This window comes from Xiphophorus couchianus, chromosome 21 (genome assembly GCF_001444195.1).
Source record: "Xiphophorus couchianus chromosome 21, X_couchianus-1.0, whole genome shotgun sequence".
Classification (NCBI taxonomy): domain Eukaryota; kingdom Metazoa; phylum Chordata; class Actinopteri; order Cyprinodontiformes; family Poeciliidae; genus Xiphophorus; species Xiphophorus couchianus.
The window spans coordinates 22689380-22706625 of NC_040248.1; the positions used below are offsets into that span (position 1 = coordinate 22689380).

Consider the following 17246-nt stretch of genomic DNA (forward strand, 5'->3'; position numbering starts at 1 on the left):
ACAGACTGGCGACCTGTCCAGGGTGTACCCCGCCTCTCGCCCGGAACGTAGCTGGAGATAGGCACCAGCAACCCTCCCGACCCCATTAGGGACAAGGGTGAACAGAAAATGGATGGATGGATGGAAGTTAAGTTTATAAAATTTGTTTTCTGGAACAGTAAATATTATCTTTTCTAAGTTCATTCACAACATAATATCCCTTATCCAGTGTGAGTGTGAAGGGGGAGTTGGATCTTTCCATATTAATAAGATAGCTCTGATTGTCAATTAGTGATGAAAGTTAGAGCATTCTCTGTTTGAAACAGTCCAGCTCTGGATCTGCTCCAGAGATGGCTGAGAAAAGGTTTGGCTCATACTCACAGAGCAAAAACTACAGGTACACAGAACACTGACTTTATGTCCCGCAAAAGTTTGGGCTGTTCAGCCATCTTCATTCTGTCACCCGACTGGTAACCACCTGCTAATATATCTTTGCTAGCTAGCTAGCTTTTGTTGTGTCTATTATGGGAAATTGCACATTTGCTCCTCTATTATAACCTGCTCTAAGAGGTCAGAGGCTCTAAGAGAGCCAAAGCTACAGGTCTTTGAATTTACTCTTGATTCATGGTACAATGTTTTATTTAAAGTTAGTCGTGATCCAGGACTCCTTTTGTTCACATGGAACATGTTTTAAAGCTAATTGTAAATTCTGTTCCAGTTTCAAAACGACTTGCTTGTTCTTTCTTCTTTCAATCCAGACATGGAGCTGGGAGCTCAGTATTGTGTATACAGTAATAGCAGAAAGAAAAAGACATCCATATCAAACATACCTATGTTATACTGAATGGAGCATGTGCTGCCTAGGCTGCATTTAAGGAAAGTGGGACATGAAGTGAAGTGGCACACTTAAGCTCTAGTGCATTTATTTCTTGGAGGATAAAAATCGGGTCAACTGGATTTTTTCTGAAGGTTTATTGTGAAGATTATGTGACTCTTAAAACAGATGACTTTGAGAGGAAAATGACACAGCATTTGTTAGTCTCAGAGCTGCCACTGAAACAGAGAGACTTTCTCTAAAGTCTGTCACATTGGAAATCACTTTCTTCCTGAAGATGATGTTCACACTGAGCTGTAGGAGTGAAGAAAAACTGCTGAAGATCTGCTCTCAGTCTCTTAACACGGGTGGAGCAGTTGTCTTGCAATCCAAAAGTTGTGGGTTTAAATCCAGCATTTTCCTGTCACAAGTCAATGTGCCTGTGAGCAAGGCACTTAATCCCACAATGCCTACTAATCTCTGCATTGATGTGTGTGTTTGTGAATGTAGAAGTGCTATAAAGCACTTTGAGAGGCCAAATAAATACAGTCTATTTAAACAAATTTATTATAAAAGTATTACTGATTAAACTTAAGCTTTAATAACATAAAGCTACAAAATTTTGAAGTTTAATCAGTAATAATTTTATAACAAATTTATGTCAGATCATGATTTCTTGGTTAATGACAAGCTGCCATAACAAAGGCATTTTGAATGATGTCAACTTTGTATTAAAAGTGTCATGATTTACCAAATGACACTTTATGACAACAGTCATAAATATTCATGAAGATTTAATCATGTTCATGACAGGTGTTATGTCATGTTTATGACGGTGTCATGACAGTCTTATTCACAACCCGTCAAATATAGTGTTACCAATATTTTTATTTTATTTTTTTATTGGTTGGAAATTTCTTTGTATTTTTTGTAAAGTACCTCAAGATGACATTCATTCTGAATTGATGCTATATAAATTAACTGGATTGAATTGGCTTTAATGATCAAATGTAAGAAAAATGACCCACATCCCCGTCAATCATTAACTCTTTTTCTACCTTTTCCTTTGTGAAACACTCTGAATAAGCCATAGATGCCAAAAATATATTTTTTTAAAAACTTCTGCTCAAAGCAGAGCTTCTTATAAAAGATGTGATACATTTTAGAAGGATCCGGTATGTTGTTCTGACTGACGTTATCCACTTGACAAAGAAGAAATGTAGTCAAAGCTTTGTTAAGCTTCCAGCTTCCAGCTTGTATTAAATGCAGTTTATCTGAGTACTTTCCTGTTCATGGGTCATGCTGCTCTCCTAACGATGAGAGAAATCTTTTGGCTTCACAGGTAATCAAATCATTTACAAAATGGCACACTGAGTAATTATGGCACAATTACTCAGTGTGCCATAAAACCCAGGGAGTTACAGATTATCCAGCCTTCTCTTGAACGCATCAGACTGAAGACCCGAGATAACTGCGGACCAGAACAAAGGAAGAGTCCTGATTGGGCTCCAGTTCAATTAAGAGCAAATTTTAAGAGTGACAGGATTTGTGTCTGTCGCAACAAAGGGCAGAGTGTTCCCTGTCTGCCCCAGAGACTAATAACATTCCAGCAGGGTCTCTGCTGGCCTAATGACTCAGGACGAGCTGTGCCTGCCCTGCTCTTGTCGGGTCGCTGGTCAATCTCCACCCCACCCCCACCCTGCCTCCATCACAGATTGCTCCTGTCTGATGCTACAAACTAGTTTTATAACCTTTCTGACCGCAGAGGCACAGAAAAATTGGACACACCCTCGCTAATACAGAGCTTCTCTCATTTGAGAAAATTACAGCTCTTTAACTGGAGAGGGATTCAGTCCTCTGCTTTTGTCTGAATTATAAACTAGGAGAAAACAGAAGGCAATGTGTTTAGCAGTTAACACATTCTCTGTTCATATCTCTTTTAAATATGCTGTTGAGTAAAAACCGAACTTGAGAATAGAATCATTTTGGAAAATATTGGCCAAACAAACTGACTCAAGGATTGTGATAAAAAATAATCACAACAAATAAGTTTGTTGTGAAATAAATTGAACAGAGGTTACTTTACTTAAAGTGTGGACTGACATCATGACATCTCATGTCCATCACATCATCTTAAAAGGATCGACAAACAGCGCATTAATTCCCTGTCTGTGAATATTTGAACCAAAATATGGTGGAATTTTCCCTTAACTGAAAATTATTATTATTTTTGGGGGGGCAGGGGGTAAAATTACTTCAAAAACTAGATGTCTTTGAAATTTTTCAACTATGGAAGTCACAATTTTTGTTGGTATTTCCTAGTAGTTCTAGAGACTATGAACAAACACAAGAAGTCAAAATGGTTGAGGCAGTTATACATGACACAGCTGCTGAATATCAGTTTGTGATCTACTCTTTATTATATCAGTTAAATCTAAAACCATTAGCAGGAGCTACACTATTAGCTAGAGTTATACTACTTGCTATAGCTAGCACCATTAGCAAGATCTAACACCAATAGCTAGAGCTACACTATTAGCTAGAGCTAACAACATTAGCAGGAGTTCACCCCATTAGACAGAGCGAATGCCATTAGCAGAAGCTAACACCATTAGTAGAAGTTAACGTCCTTAGCTAGACCTACACTATTAGCTAGAGCTAACCCCTTTAACAGAAGGTAACAACATTAGCAGGAGCTAACATCATTAGCAGGAGCTAATGCCATTAAGACTGGATTAGATTTAGATTAGATTAGATAGTATTTTAAGTTGTTTGCATCAACTACAAGTCTCATCTTATTCCATTTGTACTGTTTTACAATCACAGTCTGCATAAAATAATTTCATGATCCAAAAAAGCCATTTGCCTTGGTCTCCATGATGCTGTTTGTTTGTTAATATTCTCTAACAGATCTCTCAGAACTTCACAGATTGTGACTTTTCAGTTTTTATCTGCTTATGACTTTGAAAGTCAGATTTAATTTTACTTCCACTTTGACAGAAAGTAAACCAGGAAGGTAGAGTATCAGATAAATGTTTTAATTCAGGCTGTTGTTCAAAAGTAAAGCATGTATGAATTGTTATGTTTAAATGTGTCACAATTTTGTACAGCCTCACATCTAGCCATTTATTCCATTCAACTCTTCATCACATTACTGATAATAGCTGCACATATCAATGTTTGCTATCCTGTCATTGCTTTACAATGTTTCAATATTTGAACCATAACTGCAGAATATTTATGGTGAACAAAACCCTAAATTTTTAAAATCTTTTCATTCACTTTAATCACTTCCAATGATTTCTCTTTGCATTAATTCACTCTGTGAATTCCCATTTATATTAATCACTTCATTTTTTTCTGGAATAGTTCATTCTTTTATTAAAGAACTTTTCTAACTTTGACACCACTGTGGGAAGGTTGCATGTTTCTTTATTGATTAAGGAGGATATTAATTTAACATGACTGGATTTAACAGCTTAGACATACAAATACAACAATTACAAAATTTACAAAAAAATGACTGAAACACTGCGATTCTAGCAAGAAATGTCTGGAATTTTATTTAATAATTAGTTTGGTTTGTGTCTTGAAATTCCACTTGGAACTTAATAACTGTTGTGCAAAAATAACACAATCAATATTACTATATTAGGTAAATACATACAGCACACTACAAATGGATCATTGATGGCAATTGTTCTTGAGATTCAACCCTTCTGGTTTTACTGCTCATCTGTTATAATTATTGATAAGGTCACTCAGAGGCCAGAAGATGATGTCATTCATGGATCTGGTTCATACCTTCCAAATGAACCTAATAAACACAGACACATTAATGCCATACTGTGACTTAGAAGACCTCATAACAGAAATATTACTCTCCTCTATCCTGAGCTTCACCTGCGAGTGGATGATTCAAGGCCACCTACAGAGAGTTGGAATTTAGATATTCTGATGGAGGAAAGAACAGCTGATATTTAATTAATGAAGCACAACAACTTCATTTCAGTCCAATTCACTTCTGAAACACTTTATTCATCCCAAAGGAAAAATGAATGTTGTCATAACTCAGACTATCCACATGTCTTCCAAGAGTTGTTGTGGATGGTGATGCTGTGGGCTGGAAGGATCTCAAGTAGCAGTCAGTATTGCAATGAATCTGAAGAAGCTTCTAACTGAAGACTGGTGCTGTATGACAGTCTCGGGACTCCAATAAAATGCCAACAGATCCATATCCAGACAGCAGAGATGATATTCCACAGCAACATGTCCTGGATGACATCATCAGTTGTTGGTAGACATTACTAATCCACCTCATCTGCTTTTGTTGCTCTTCTGTAAATCTCTGCCTGGCTGTTTGGTCAGAAAGCTGGGCAGACAGATGCTGGAGTAGGAGATGGGATCTTTGCTCAGTACAGTGGATGGAAGCAACGGTTTGAACTTCCTCCTTCTCTCTCTTTGGTCCTGCTCTGCATCCATGAAACCTTATTTTCAGCTCCTCTTGGATTTGGGGTCAAAGTTCAGTTTCTACTTCAGCTGTAAAGATGCAAATGAGCTGCTCCCAGTTCTAAAAACAATGCCACAGTTATGCATCACATCTTTTTAACAGTTGTTAAAAAGTAAGAGGTAAAATTCCAGAGAGAATAATTGTGGAAATGTACATTAACACAAAAATTAATAAAAGCCAAAAAAATAAAAAAAAGTCAGAACTAACATAACAGAACTGCTTTGGCATCAATTTAAAAAGACGTGGTGTGCTAATAAATCGGTTTATCTTGGCAGAATGGTTTATGGTTGGTGTGGTGAATAGGGGGCCCTGATTTGGGGGGCTTCCCAGAGCCCCATTCCTGCCTGGATCGCCTCTACTCAGAATACAAAATAAACCATTCCTAACTGAAACTTTTACTACCTGTAATGGGCGTGGATTCTGTTTTGGGTTTTGAGTGGGGGTCCAGGTGGGAGACATCCCACTTCTCAAGCAGGAGTTCTGACCGGACCTCCCGAACCAGCAGTACCCGTCATGATCCACATGCTGCAGCTCACCTGCTCCCAGTCCCAACTTCACCCGCTCTGAAAAACGGGAGAAATAAACCGCCAACAACAGTTCTGGATTGGTGGAGGGATTTTCAAAATAAAATTCTCTCATACATCTGTAGTTATTGAAGCCTCTGAAGGCGCAGCAGCTTCTGTCTGGTCATCTGTCCTCCTCCATGAATCCTAACGGTCAGTGTGTGGGAACGGGGCCGCATCCGGAGCACATTCTCTGAGGTGGGGGAGTGTGTGTGCGCGTGTGTGTGGATGCCACAGTGATCCTCTAAGACTGACGTCTCTCCGGTAGCGCAGAAGAAGACCGCAGCCGGGCTCCTCCACACACTTGAGCGCAGTCAGGCAGCAGGTAGCCTCAGCCCGCAGAGTGAGGCAGGAATCCGCGGTGCAGGTGGAGGAAGCCGGAGTTTCCCAGCATGTTCACCCTGCGGAAAGCTGCGTTCAGACACGCTCCTCCAGCGACCGTTTGATACCGCTGGAGCGCAGACTGCTACTGCTGCTGCTGCTGTTGTTGCTGCTGGTGGCTTTTCCCCCTCTCCGTCTCTCTTGATCAAACCTCTGATGTAAAGAACCGAACCTCTGCACAGCTGAAATGATGTGGACCTCTCACGATACTGTTGGATTTGTTTTCCTAGCCGGATTCTGTGTTCAGTTCGGATTCTCCTTTGAAGGTAAGACGCTGGTCGTGTCGGGGTTTTTTTTCTTCTTTTTTTTTAACGGGCTGCCTTGTGTTAAAAGTGCGCAGCGCAAAGGGGACTGCGGAAGAAACGACTGTTATTAAGTGGATGCTAATGCGTAATGGGAAGAGGGGATGAGAAATGAAGGTTGCGTCTTTTTAAATTAGTCTTTTTTTCTTCTTTTTTTCACAACGTAAGCAACTGGTGCTTTTTCTCTCCCGCTATATGAGACACTTATGTTGTGTTTGGGGAGATGCGGAGCGTGTTTCCGCAGTTCGCTCTGCCGCTGCTGGGGAAACATGGAGCTGTTGGTTTTAAAGCTGCCCTGCTGCGTGGAGCTGTCCGCCGTGCTGAAAGCTCCACTCGGTCCCACTTTGAAACAGCTCAAAGCGGCTCAGTCTGCCCACAGCGGTGTTAGGACACACTGGAAACTAAACGGCGCTTCACGTGGACGTTTGTTTGCAGAGAGGGAATCCTGAAAATACCATAATTACATAAAAACGCAACTCATTCAGTTAGAGATTCTGAGTAAATAAAATCACCCAAAATTCAATTCAGTTTAGTTTTCCTCCTTTAATTCACTTTATTTTAGATTATTAAACGTACAGCGTATAAAAAATAAGAATAAAAGCTCCACAAAAATATGGATTGGAGTATGTGTGCAATGAAAAGTCTGAATAATTGAACCATGCTGGCTTTTTCCCATCGAAGTCTCGTCAGTATCTGAGTTGGAGGGAGGGAAGGTGGGAGAAGGGGGCGCGGGGGGAGGGGGTGGGGGTCTACCTCAGTTGGCTCATGAGCCCACGTATCAAGTGCTTCTTTGCACCCGCCTGAACCCCCCCTTCCCCCCTCTCCCCCGTCATAACCCGTCCTCTCTCTTTTTTTTTCTTTTTCTGGTCCGCAGGTCGCTTTACGGATATGCCCTCTAACATGACAGTTAAAGAGGGCCAAAACATAGAAATGGCGTGCGCCTTCCAGAGCGGAACCGCGTCTGTGTATCTGGAGATCCAGTGGTGGTTCGTGAAGGCTCCGGAGCCCACAGACAGCGAGGAGGAGGTGGACGCCCAAGAGGTACAAAGAAGCCTCTGTTTCTGCTTTGACTATCCCCTCTGCACCCCCCTACGTCTCCTCAAAAACTCCCCCCTCAAACACACATGCACACACACGCCCACACACGCAGACACACACACAAACACACCCCTCCCTCCAGTGGAGAGCAGTGGCTGCTGGGATAGAAGCACACCCACTCATTAAAGGAAAACGCGCTTCATCCAAAGCGATCTGCGCGCTTTTACGCACAAGCGCCCAGAGATACCGACCTGCACCGCTCCGAGCTGCTAATGCTGTGGCTCTTATGGAGATTGAATGTGATCTGGAACTGGTAGCACTTGACCATGGTAGCACTTGACCATGAACACGAGGAAGCAGAACATTATGACCAGCATGCCGCAGGTGAAGCGTTTGTCCTCAGAGTGGATGAGCTCGGCAGCGGGGAAATGCGTAAAGATGAAGATTTCAGTCACTTGAAGATTTCAGTCACTTTAATAAAACAGAGTATGATGACTGATGACTAGGAGACGATAGTTAACAGGTGGTGACAAGATCATGGTCCAGGCTTCTGTGGCTCAAGGCATTCATGGAGTTCCTCTTGTTGCCGATGGTTGTATCCCCTGACGACTATCAGTTGTCTAAGCAGTTTGTGTTGTTGCCTTTTCCTCCAAGTTCCTCTGGTCTCAGTCCGGTTTGTAGAGCTTAAAGGAGTTGCTTCTAATATGTTGGAGGTGGTCATAATTTTACGCCTGCTTTATGTTCATATAACAACGGAGGAGGAAGGAGCTGTGTACATTTTGAATGTTTGCTTTGCCGCTGTTGTTGTGGTTGACTCCTTGTTATCCATTTTTTTCCCCCATTAGCTCAACCATTTAACTAAACAGCAAAATAAATATTCATTTTCACTGTTCATTTTTAACATTATTATTATTATTATTATTTTAAAATATATTATTTTATTTCATTGATGCTTTGTCTAGTTCTTAAATAGTGTGATTAGTCTATAAAATGTATGTATTACTTTAATTTAAATGTTTATTTTCCATGCTAACCCACATTATTTTTTGATTCTTGACTCTTTAAAATTGGGCTGTCCAAGTTTTTGCCTGGACCAAACTCAAACCTGTTGGCATTAATTTAGTAAAGTCAGTTATGCAGACATATCTCATTTTTTTAGATGTACCAATTGATCAGCCAGAGATTAGAATTGGTCAAGTTTCCCTGGATTGGCTTTGGTCAAACAGTGGAAAATCTTTCAGAAACTACAACATGTTTTCTGTTTCATGTCTTATAGTCATGATGAAAAAAAAGTCTAAATCGGAATGTGCAGGTCAGACTTTAACAATAATTGAAAATCTGTATGGAGCAAAAACAGTTCAAAAATCTGTCACTGCAAGGCAACCAGACCCACCTTACTAAATGATATAATCTGCCAGTGGAACTAGTATTTTTATTTTATTTTATTTATTTATTTGTAAATTTTAAGGAATTATTTACTTAAAACAAGCTCCTCTTGCTGAAAAGGTACTTGTCAGCCAGTTTTGTCTTATTTCAAGTGAAGATATTTTGAACTAGAAACTAGAACAAAAATCCTTGGTCAGGTTTTGTGGTTTTGCAGCGTGACGACAGAAAACATTAATTTTCTTCCCATTTTATTCCAAATTTGGTCATAAATCACCTCCCCCACGCCACACACCTTCATCAAAACAGTATTACAAATCCCAACCCAATGCCCCTTGTTTGTTTTCAAGGGGGAAAAAAACAGGAACATTAATTAAACACAAGTTTGTGGGAATAAAAAAATGTCTTGTTCTGCATGTTAACTCCATAATAAATGGAGCCAATGAGGCCTGCTGTTGATAAATGGAGAAAATGGCTGAACTGATACAACCAAAGCATATTCCTCTACGCTGCCTCATTAAACTGCACAACTGGAAACGGTGCGCCGATGTATTGTTGCTGGTTCTGACAGCTCCCATTGCCCCCCCCCCACCCAACCCCCCATCCAGAATAATGATGGGCTGCTTGGTGGCTGAGAGCGACTGTGTGTGTTTACTGCAGTCAGATGGATGAAATGAATCGCCTGCCTATTGTGAGCCAGGTAGCTGCATGTCAGGATGTGGAGGAGCTGCTGTATTCTGCAGACAGTCATCAAAACAGGCCTGCTTTTATTCCCTCCCCACCCCGTTTCCTTGACAAAAGATATGTGTGTGTGTCTATGCATGCGTGCGTGTGTGAGATGCGAGGATGGCTTGGGTATCCATGTGGCTTTTAATTATTGTTCTTTTGTGGCCCGGTTCTCCGAGTGGCATCAGCTGGGCTTTGATCTTAGCTCGGTCCCACGTGACTCTTGGACGTTGGGATGAAGTGGCCTATTCAGACACGCGTCACATTGTTAGCCATGTTTCTTATCTGAGGGAGGCTGTTTGAAATGAGAGCGTGACTGGACGCTCCGTGTGAAAGAGGCGCTCCTTCCTCGTAGTTCGGGGGAAAACGTCTACACAAATAAAGGCTGAAAAGTTTGGAGTACTTTGGATCTTTGAAAGCATGACATGAAAAGACTCCGACGGAAGCTTTTCACATGCGAAATAAAACTGAAGTCAAGCGGATCAGTGGGTGGATGTGCTATTTTCAGCTCTGAATGACCACCACTTATCCATACTCAGACTTTTGAAATATTGTTTCTATAACAAAATCTTAAATAATTGCTGCACCCTGTGATATGCACATACTGTATATATCAGAATTATGTTACAGTTTATTCAAACATTGTGTGGTAGGGACCAGAGGGTGAGTTCTCCGCTTTGTAAAGTTGTTCCTGCATTACATATCTGGACAGTTTTGTTTCTCCACTTCCTATTATAGTTGTAAACCTGCATATCAGTTTATTGTTCTAGGATGTATATTCATAAATTCATGCAAATATTCAAATCTGATGTGAGTTTATTTTATTTTGTGAATTATTTGTATTTAATTGCACTTCATGTCCATTTGACAGACTGTAATCTATTGTTGAGTTATGCACCACTATGAAAATTTGGGCTGATATCGACATCCAATATGAATACTGCTCTTGTGGCCAAGAACCCACATATGCCGATATTTACCAATATCAAATATACGGATTTCTTCATCTTGAAAAATACAACCACACCACTGACTTGTTCTCTACTTCAGTAAAACTACCCATAATCCTTTGCTGCATCACTATCACTGTCACAGGACCTCCATTCAGACTGTGAGTTTGTGTCGTTGTGTTCTCCCTCTCTCTGTGGGTAAACTGAGCAGACTGCAGGACAGATCAGGCAAAGTTACGCCTTGGATTTAAATCCAAATATTTTTTTGCTGTTGTCTTTAGACTATGGCTCCTTTATTTCTGTGTTCTGACAGTCAGTTGTGCATGACAGTTAAAGTCTGAGAACTCCTCTCTACATTCTTCAAAACCAAAAGTGGTCCACGTTTTTCTTTTTTTCCCCCCATTTGTCCAGTAATGAAGAACAGAAGTAGCTGGTTTGAAACAAAATTTAGCAGCAAGCTATAGCAGTTACTGTGTTTGATGGATCACTTTGCCTTTCACCTAATTATATAAATCCTGTTCCATGATATTCAGATGTAAAAACATCTGTTAGCATTGATCAAATGGGCAAACCAAGCCTGACGTTTTTAATATTTTTATTTAGAAAATGTTATGGGTTAACTGAATATGTAAATAAATAAAACACATATCTATAAAGTTCCAGTATTTGTTCAATGTGCATACAAACTCACAGTAGCTCCTCTCTCTAACCAACTAGCTGATAGCTACCAATCTAATTAGCTCGCTACCATTAGCTTGTGAGAAGCTGATTCTGTGGTGTTTTAGTAAAACACAACAAGCCACACGGAATCAGAGATTCAACCTTAAAGTGTCCAGATCATTTGAAGTGAAATCCGATGAAGACATTATCTGTAATAGTTCCTTCACCTCCTGTAGACAGACGTTTTTTATCCATTAGCTTGCTGGAAAAGTAAATATGTTATCTCTGTAGTGGAAGCTAACAACATGACCTCACTCTCCTTATCTGTTCACCAAAATAAATTATAGAACCAAATTGTAATAAATGTTGAAAAAGTTGAATTATTCCTTCATTTTGCGATAATGACTAGATATTAAGTAAATATAATATTAAATATAATTATTAAGCAAAGGAAGTGAGACTACATTTTATCATCATATTAAAACAAATACATTTTTCATGATTTGGCATTATTTCATACCAACTGTTGTGGATTAGAGTGAACTGAATTTGAATAAACTACTGTGTGTCTAAGTGGATTGCAGTTAATAAATTTTGTAATTAATTGGACCTAAATACTCTCTTTATGAGTGTGAATGACCCTCACAGGGTTTTGAACTCATCATATTTTATCTTCCACCTAGATTCTATCTAAATGTTTGTTTCTGGTGAGGTTGCAGACATTTGTACTGAATTCACAGAAAACACCGGGGTCAGAAAAAAAGTCTGTCACAAGTTAGCATTTGAGAATAACTGAAAAGGTTTATTGAGTAATAAACAGAATTATAAATCTATTAGTTATCACTAATGGAGTTACAGTCAATAGTGAAACTACTGGCTTTACTGAAATGAACTGGATTGTACAGCATACATTGTTGTTTTGAATGTAACTTAATGAAATTACATTTTGTAATCTTTCCTTTAAGCAGAAAATAGCAGACTTTTTTTTCCATCATAACAGACATCAGTATGGGTTAGTATTTCACAAATTCCAACAATCAGAGCTCTTGAATGTTACAGTGATCAGACATGGTTTGACTAAATCGGACTGTGTGTAAATTAATATGAACTAGAATCTGGCTGTGCTGAACACACAGTACCTCAACTGGAGTTTTTTTTAAATTAAAAATTACAAAACCAGCTGTGCAATTCTGGGAGATGATTTTTGTTTAATCACCAAATCAAACTGAAACACAACCAATTTAAACACATTTTTAAGTAACATATAGGAATCAACCTCGATTTTCCCTCCAGAAAACATCCACCAATTACATGTCCTCTATACAGTATGTCACCACGTGTTTATGGCGCCATATGTCGCCATAAACATATGAAACTTATATCGGATGTGGTTGAAATAATGTGACACAGATCTGACCACATATTGATTTTTATTTATATTCAATTGTTAGAAACTGTTAGACTGGTGGCCACCAAATGAAACCAATATCAAAACTCTTTATGCCGGGGAAGCGGCTACCGCATTTCCTGATTTTATAGAACAGGGCAGTCGAGGTGTTTTGATCAGAAACTAAACCAATGCAGGGCCAGTATCATCAATACCAACACTGTTACCTTTTATCTCAGTTTGATATTTCATCAAACTTTCAAACAGTTTTAATCATCTCTGCCAGGAGGAATAAACTGTATCTGTAAATGAAATGCCACCCTCTGCCTGTTGCATGAAAAAAGGTATTTTCAATATGCACATTTAACATGAACAGAAACATTAAACTAGTAATGATTCCTTTAATGATTAAAGCCCGATGGGAAGTCGTGTCTGTCCATTGCACATCTCTAGTTTGCTTCAGAACGTACTGAGAGGTGAGAAGATGAAGAAGTGCAGTTTGTTAGAGTCTCTGGGGAGAACATGTCGAGGCGTTTCTCTACAAAGCCTGTCCCGGACCTGGATTAGAACGATGGAACCCAAAACAAACATCAATATGGAACGGTGCGGCTTGGCTTTCGCTTCCAAAACAAGAGCATAAATGAATCTCCTCCTGAGATTTTCAGAGGCAAACGCACTGCCACTTTCATAATTATACACCATCCCAGACAGAAAGAGTCGCACCTCCATGACACGCTGTTGCTGCTGCCGCTGCAATTTGGCTCCACTTGTGATGTTGTTGATTCAAGTCAAAAAGAGAAGCTATGCTATGCGGAGCGGAGGTGGGGTGGGGCGGGTTTAGGGGGGAGCGGAGTGCAGCTAGAGAAAATGAGCGGAGTGCTGGGAAATGCCTGGTCATCACTCTGGGAGGCATTTTAGGCTCTGCTTTCTCCCAGCTTCAGACGGCTGCAATAACATATAATAATGCGCCGTTGTTGAGTGTCATCAACAAAGGCTCAAGTGTTGCTGTCAAAGCGGACGTGGAATATCATTTTTGCACCCATATATTTGAATAGATATGAGGATGTGAGCGTTTAATGAGCAGGGGAAGCGGCTTTTCAAAGGGCTCGTAAAGCACTTGTGTCATTTCAAACAGGAGAAAACCAACACAAAGCCATCTTATTTTAGCTTTGAATACAGAGTGCGTATTTAAAACCAGCCGTCCAACGCTGACACTAATGATGTGGAGTTTGATGTGTGGTATGTCATAAAGACCTCATTTACATCTGTAAAGCGACTCCACTCTATGGTTCTCTGGTGTTGGATGACATTTATTTTTTTTACCTTCACATGCTCCAGCTTGTAGCTAGGTGGCACTATAGTGAGGCAGGAAAGGCCTTCCTCCCTGACACAAAGGTTTGTTAAGGATGTAAAGAATGAGAGGTTTAATATACAGAACAGTTAAAATCACAAAGGTACAAACAAGATGATTCTAACCATTCAGAATACCTCTGAGTCATGATTACTGTTTCAGGTTGTTATACAGGATGGAAGCTCACAAGGGTGAGACAATCCAAGTTCTGGATATCATTTAATAAACTAATGTCTGCTGTGATACTTGGTCTTTATGATGGTGTTTGTCCACTAATGTTCTCTAAAAACCTCTCAGGCCAGAAACAGAACAGCTGGATTTATACTGAAATTATAGTTTAGCTTCTGCTAATGTGCTAATTCTTGTAATGCGTTTTCCTGACTTTAAAAAAACGCATAGCGCATTTAGCTTCCTCTAACTTTGTTTTTCCTGAAAAATTGAAATGCACTAATTAACTTTACTGTTTTGTAAACTTTCAGTAGAATATAGTTCAACATCTGTGTTGAATCTTTGGTTATTGACTGTGAAGAATCCTTCAAGTAGTTCATCTGAATTCATGCTACGCTTTAGCATTAGCTTCCACCAAATACCGTGTTGGTGTAGTTCTTTAACGTATGTCTAACTAATGTTTATGATTAGTACTTTAGAGTTAGCATATCTTTTTAGTTAGCGGTGCTCACCACTGATAATTAGATGAACTCTGAAAGAAATTGCTGGCAGTATCAGTGTAAAGAGGGAAGCTTACAGATGCATAGCTCATTGTTTTGTTTAGCAAAAACATTGAAAACTGCGCATCATTTTTATTGCATTATTTTATGTTGATCCATCACATAAAATTCTCCAAAATACATATAAGTTTTTGTTTAATGGGTATTGTTAGGTTTTTAGATAAATGCAAATATAAATATTAAAGATTAGGCGACTTTAAGGACTGTGAGAATCTATGTCTGCTCTCGGAATGTGTGTGTTATGTGTAAGATGTTTGAAGCAGCAGGAAGCAAGCCGACAGATGGCCTGGAGATAAGAGCTGACACCTAGCAGGAGAGTAGATCAAAGACTAAGGGTCAAAGTTTTATGACCTAAAGGGACATGAGAACTAAAGTTTACAACCCACAGGGGGACGGAATCTGACCCAGAGAATCTCAGGAACTGGAAATGCAGAATGGCACCATTGTTTAAGTAGTGACTTGTGACTGACTCTGTGTTGTCAGCTGTGTTTTCTGTTTGCCGCTCCTTCTATGCAAATGATTTGTAACTTAAACCATGCCTCAATGTAATAAATATGCAATTGCAAAGGAGCACATTAGAAGTGGTCTGGAGACAGAGATAAGAAGATGTCCCTGGTCAGAGTTCTCCGTTCAATTGTAAGAAATTTAACTATCTCCCTGTGTTCTTATTTTTGTCCAGCGAGAATGTCAGGTTATAGATCTGACAGGTATTAATGTGATTGTAATTTGATGTGACGATGCAGAGGATCTATTGCTCATTGTTTTAGTCAACAATTCAACTTATTACACACGGTGAGACATAAGAACAGTGAGGCACACAAGTTTTTGTAACATTTCTGTGCACATAATGTAAAGTGTGACCACTTTATTAAAAAAATACACATATTGTTGAGCTGTTATTGAAGGAGCTACTGATATTATAAATGCCTCTCTGGCAGTAACACATCAATACCTCAGATGTCCTCTCTGCTCTGTTACCTCATGTTTATTCAACAGTACACTTCCTTCACTTTATTCATATAATTCCAGTGCACAATAAAGGTCATCTATGAGTGCTTTACACTCAAAGTAAACTGTTTGAGTTCAAATTATAGACTAAGCCATTCCCAGTTATTATACATTTATTACATCTTAACTGTACTCTAGTCTATTTTATAGAAAGAAGATTCAAATCAGTGCTGCGGTTGGTAACATTGTTGCCTAGCAGCATGAAGGTCCTGAGTTCAAATCCCAGCCTGAGGTCTTTCTGCATGGAGGTTGGATGTTCTCCCTGTGCATACATGGGCTCTTTCTGGTTACTCCAACTTCTTCAAAATTCAGACAGCAAAGACATAATATTATCAAGAAATGCTCAGTATATGATGAACAATTCCCCAGCTGCCTGAGCCTAAAGCACCTTAATAAAAAAAGAACATTCAGAAAATCATAATTTCCATATATTTACTCACCTAAAACATTCTAAACCTATAGTCTTTATGTAGTGATGGTTTCAAAAAACACAATAACAAAACCCCACACTGATAACTACAGCCTCTGCCTCCAGCTTTATTTTTCTGAAAATGTAGACACCAAACGTTTCTTCTGTAGATTTACTTGACACATTTGGAACGGCCATGTTTTTAGATGGAATGGAGCTCGGCTGTAAAAGGCAGCATTTTCTCATGCATTCTAAAATGCCAAGTCTCATTTCATTATTCAAACCTCACCGTTTTCCATGATGCTTTATGTGCTGGTGTTTTGAAATGTAGATGTCACATGGGTCTAAACATGGGCAAATAGAGGAGATTTTCTGCAACGTGATCTCCTGTTTGCATCAGCCTAGTGAATGAAAAAGTAACTCACCACTTTGTTTTTCAGTTTCTGTTGTCCTGTGTCCCGAGGTAAGTAAAAATCTGCATAGCTTGGGGTGAAATTAACTGATCTTATTGATTGTGTTGCGGTGGTGCATGTTTGGTATCCACTTGGTGCATGACAAGTGCAATACAATATTTTAAAAAATATGTCATGGGCTGGTTTATTTTCTGATCAATCCTAAAGATTCTGCAGTGTTAAGTGTGAAGCGAGGCGATATGAGAAGTGATCTTCACATGGCATCATCCCTTCCTTCACTATTAAAATGAAATTGCACAGAATGAGTATAACTTGTCTTTATCCCAATTGTTCCTCAACTTTATTTCTATATCTTTATACATCTCTTAGGTTTTTTAACATTACATATACTGTTTAACTAGGTTGTTCACACTATACAATGTTGTATGCTGCTGTGATTTACATGTTCCCTGCTAGAATGAACAAACCTAATCCAGCAGTGCCCAATCCCAGTCCTCAAGGGGACAGTGTCCAGCGTGTTTCAATTGATAACTGATTCAATTAGCTTCTCAGCATGCAATCAACTTCTGCAGGAACATTCTAATGACCCATTAAATGATACAATTAAGGTGACCCAGGGAAATATCTCAAACATGCAGGATAGT

At 39.4% G+C, this 17246-nt stretch overlaps 1 protein-coding gene across 1 annotated transcript in view; it reads left to right on the plus strand.

Moving 5' to 3' along the window:
* The first annotated feature begins 5949 nt into the window (after window positions 1–5949).
* Window positions 5950–17246, plus strand: part of vstm2a (V-set and transmembrane domain containing 2A) — a 96346-nt gene continuing 85049 nt past the window's right edge. The window contains exons 1-2 of the mRNA XM_028005359.1: window positions 5950–6513; window positions 7424–7590. Coding sequence (XP_027861160.1) covers window positions 6435–6513; window positions 7424–7590 — 246 coding nt within the window. The 5' untranslated portion in view covers window positions 5950–6434. The remainder of the gene's footprint in view (window positions 6514–7423; window positions 7591–17246) is intronic.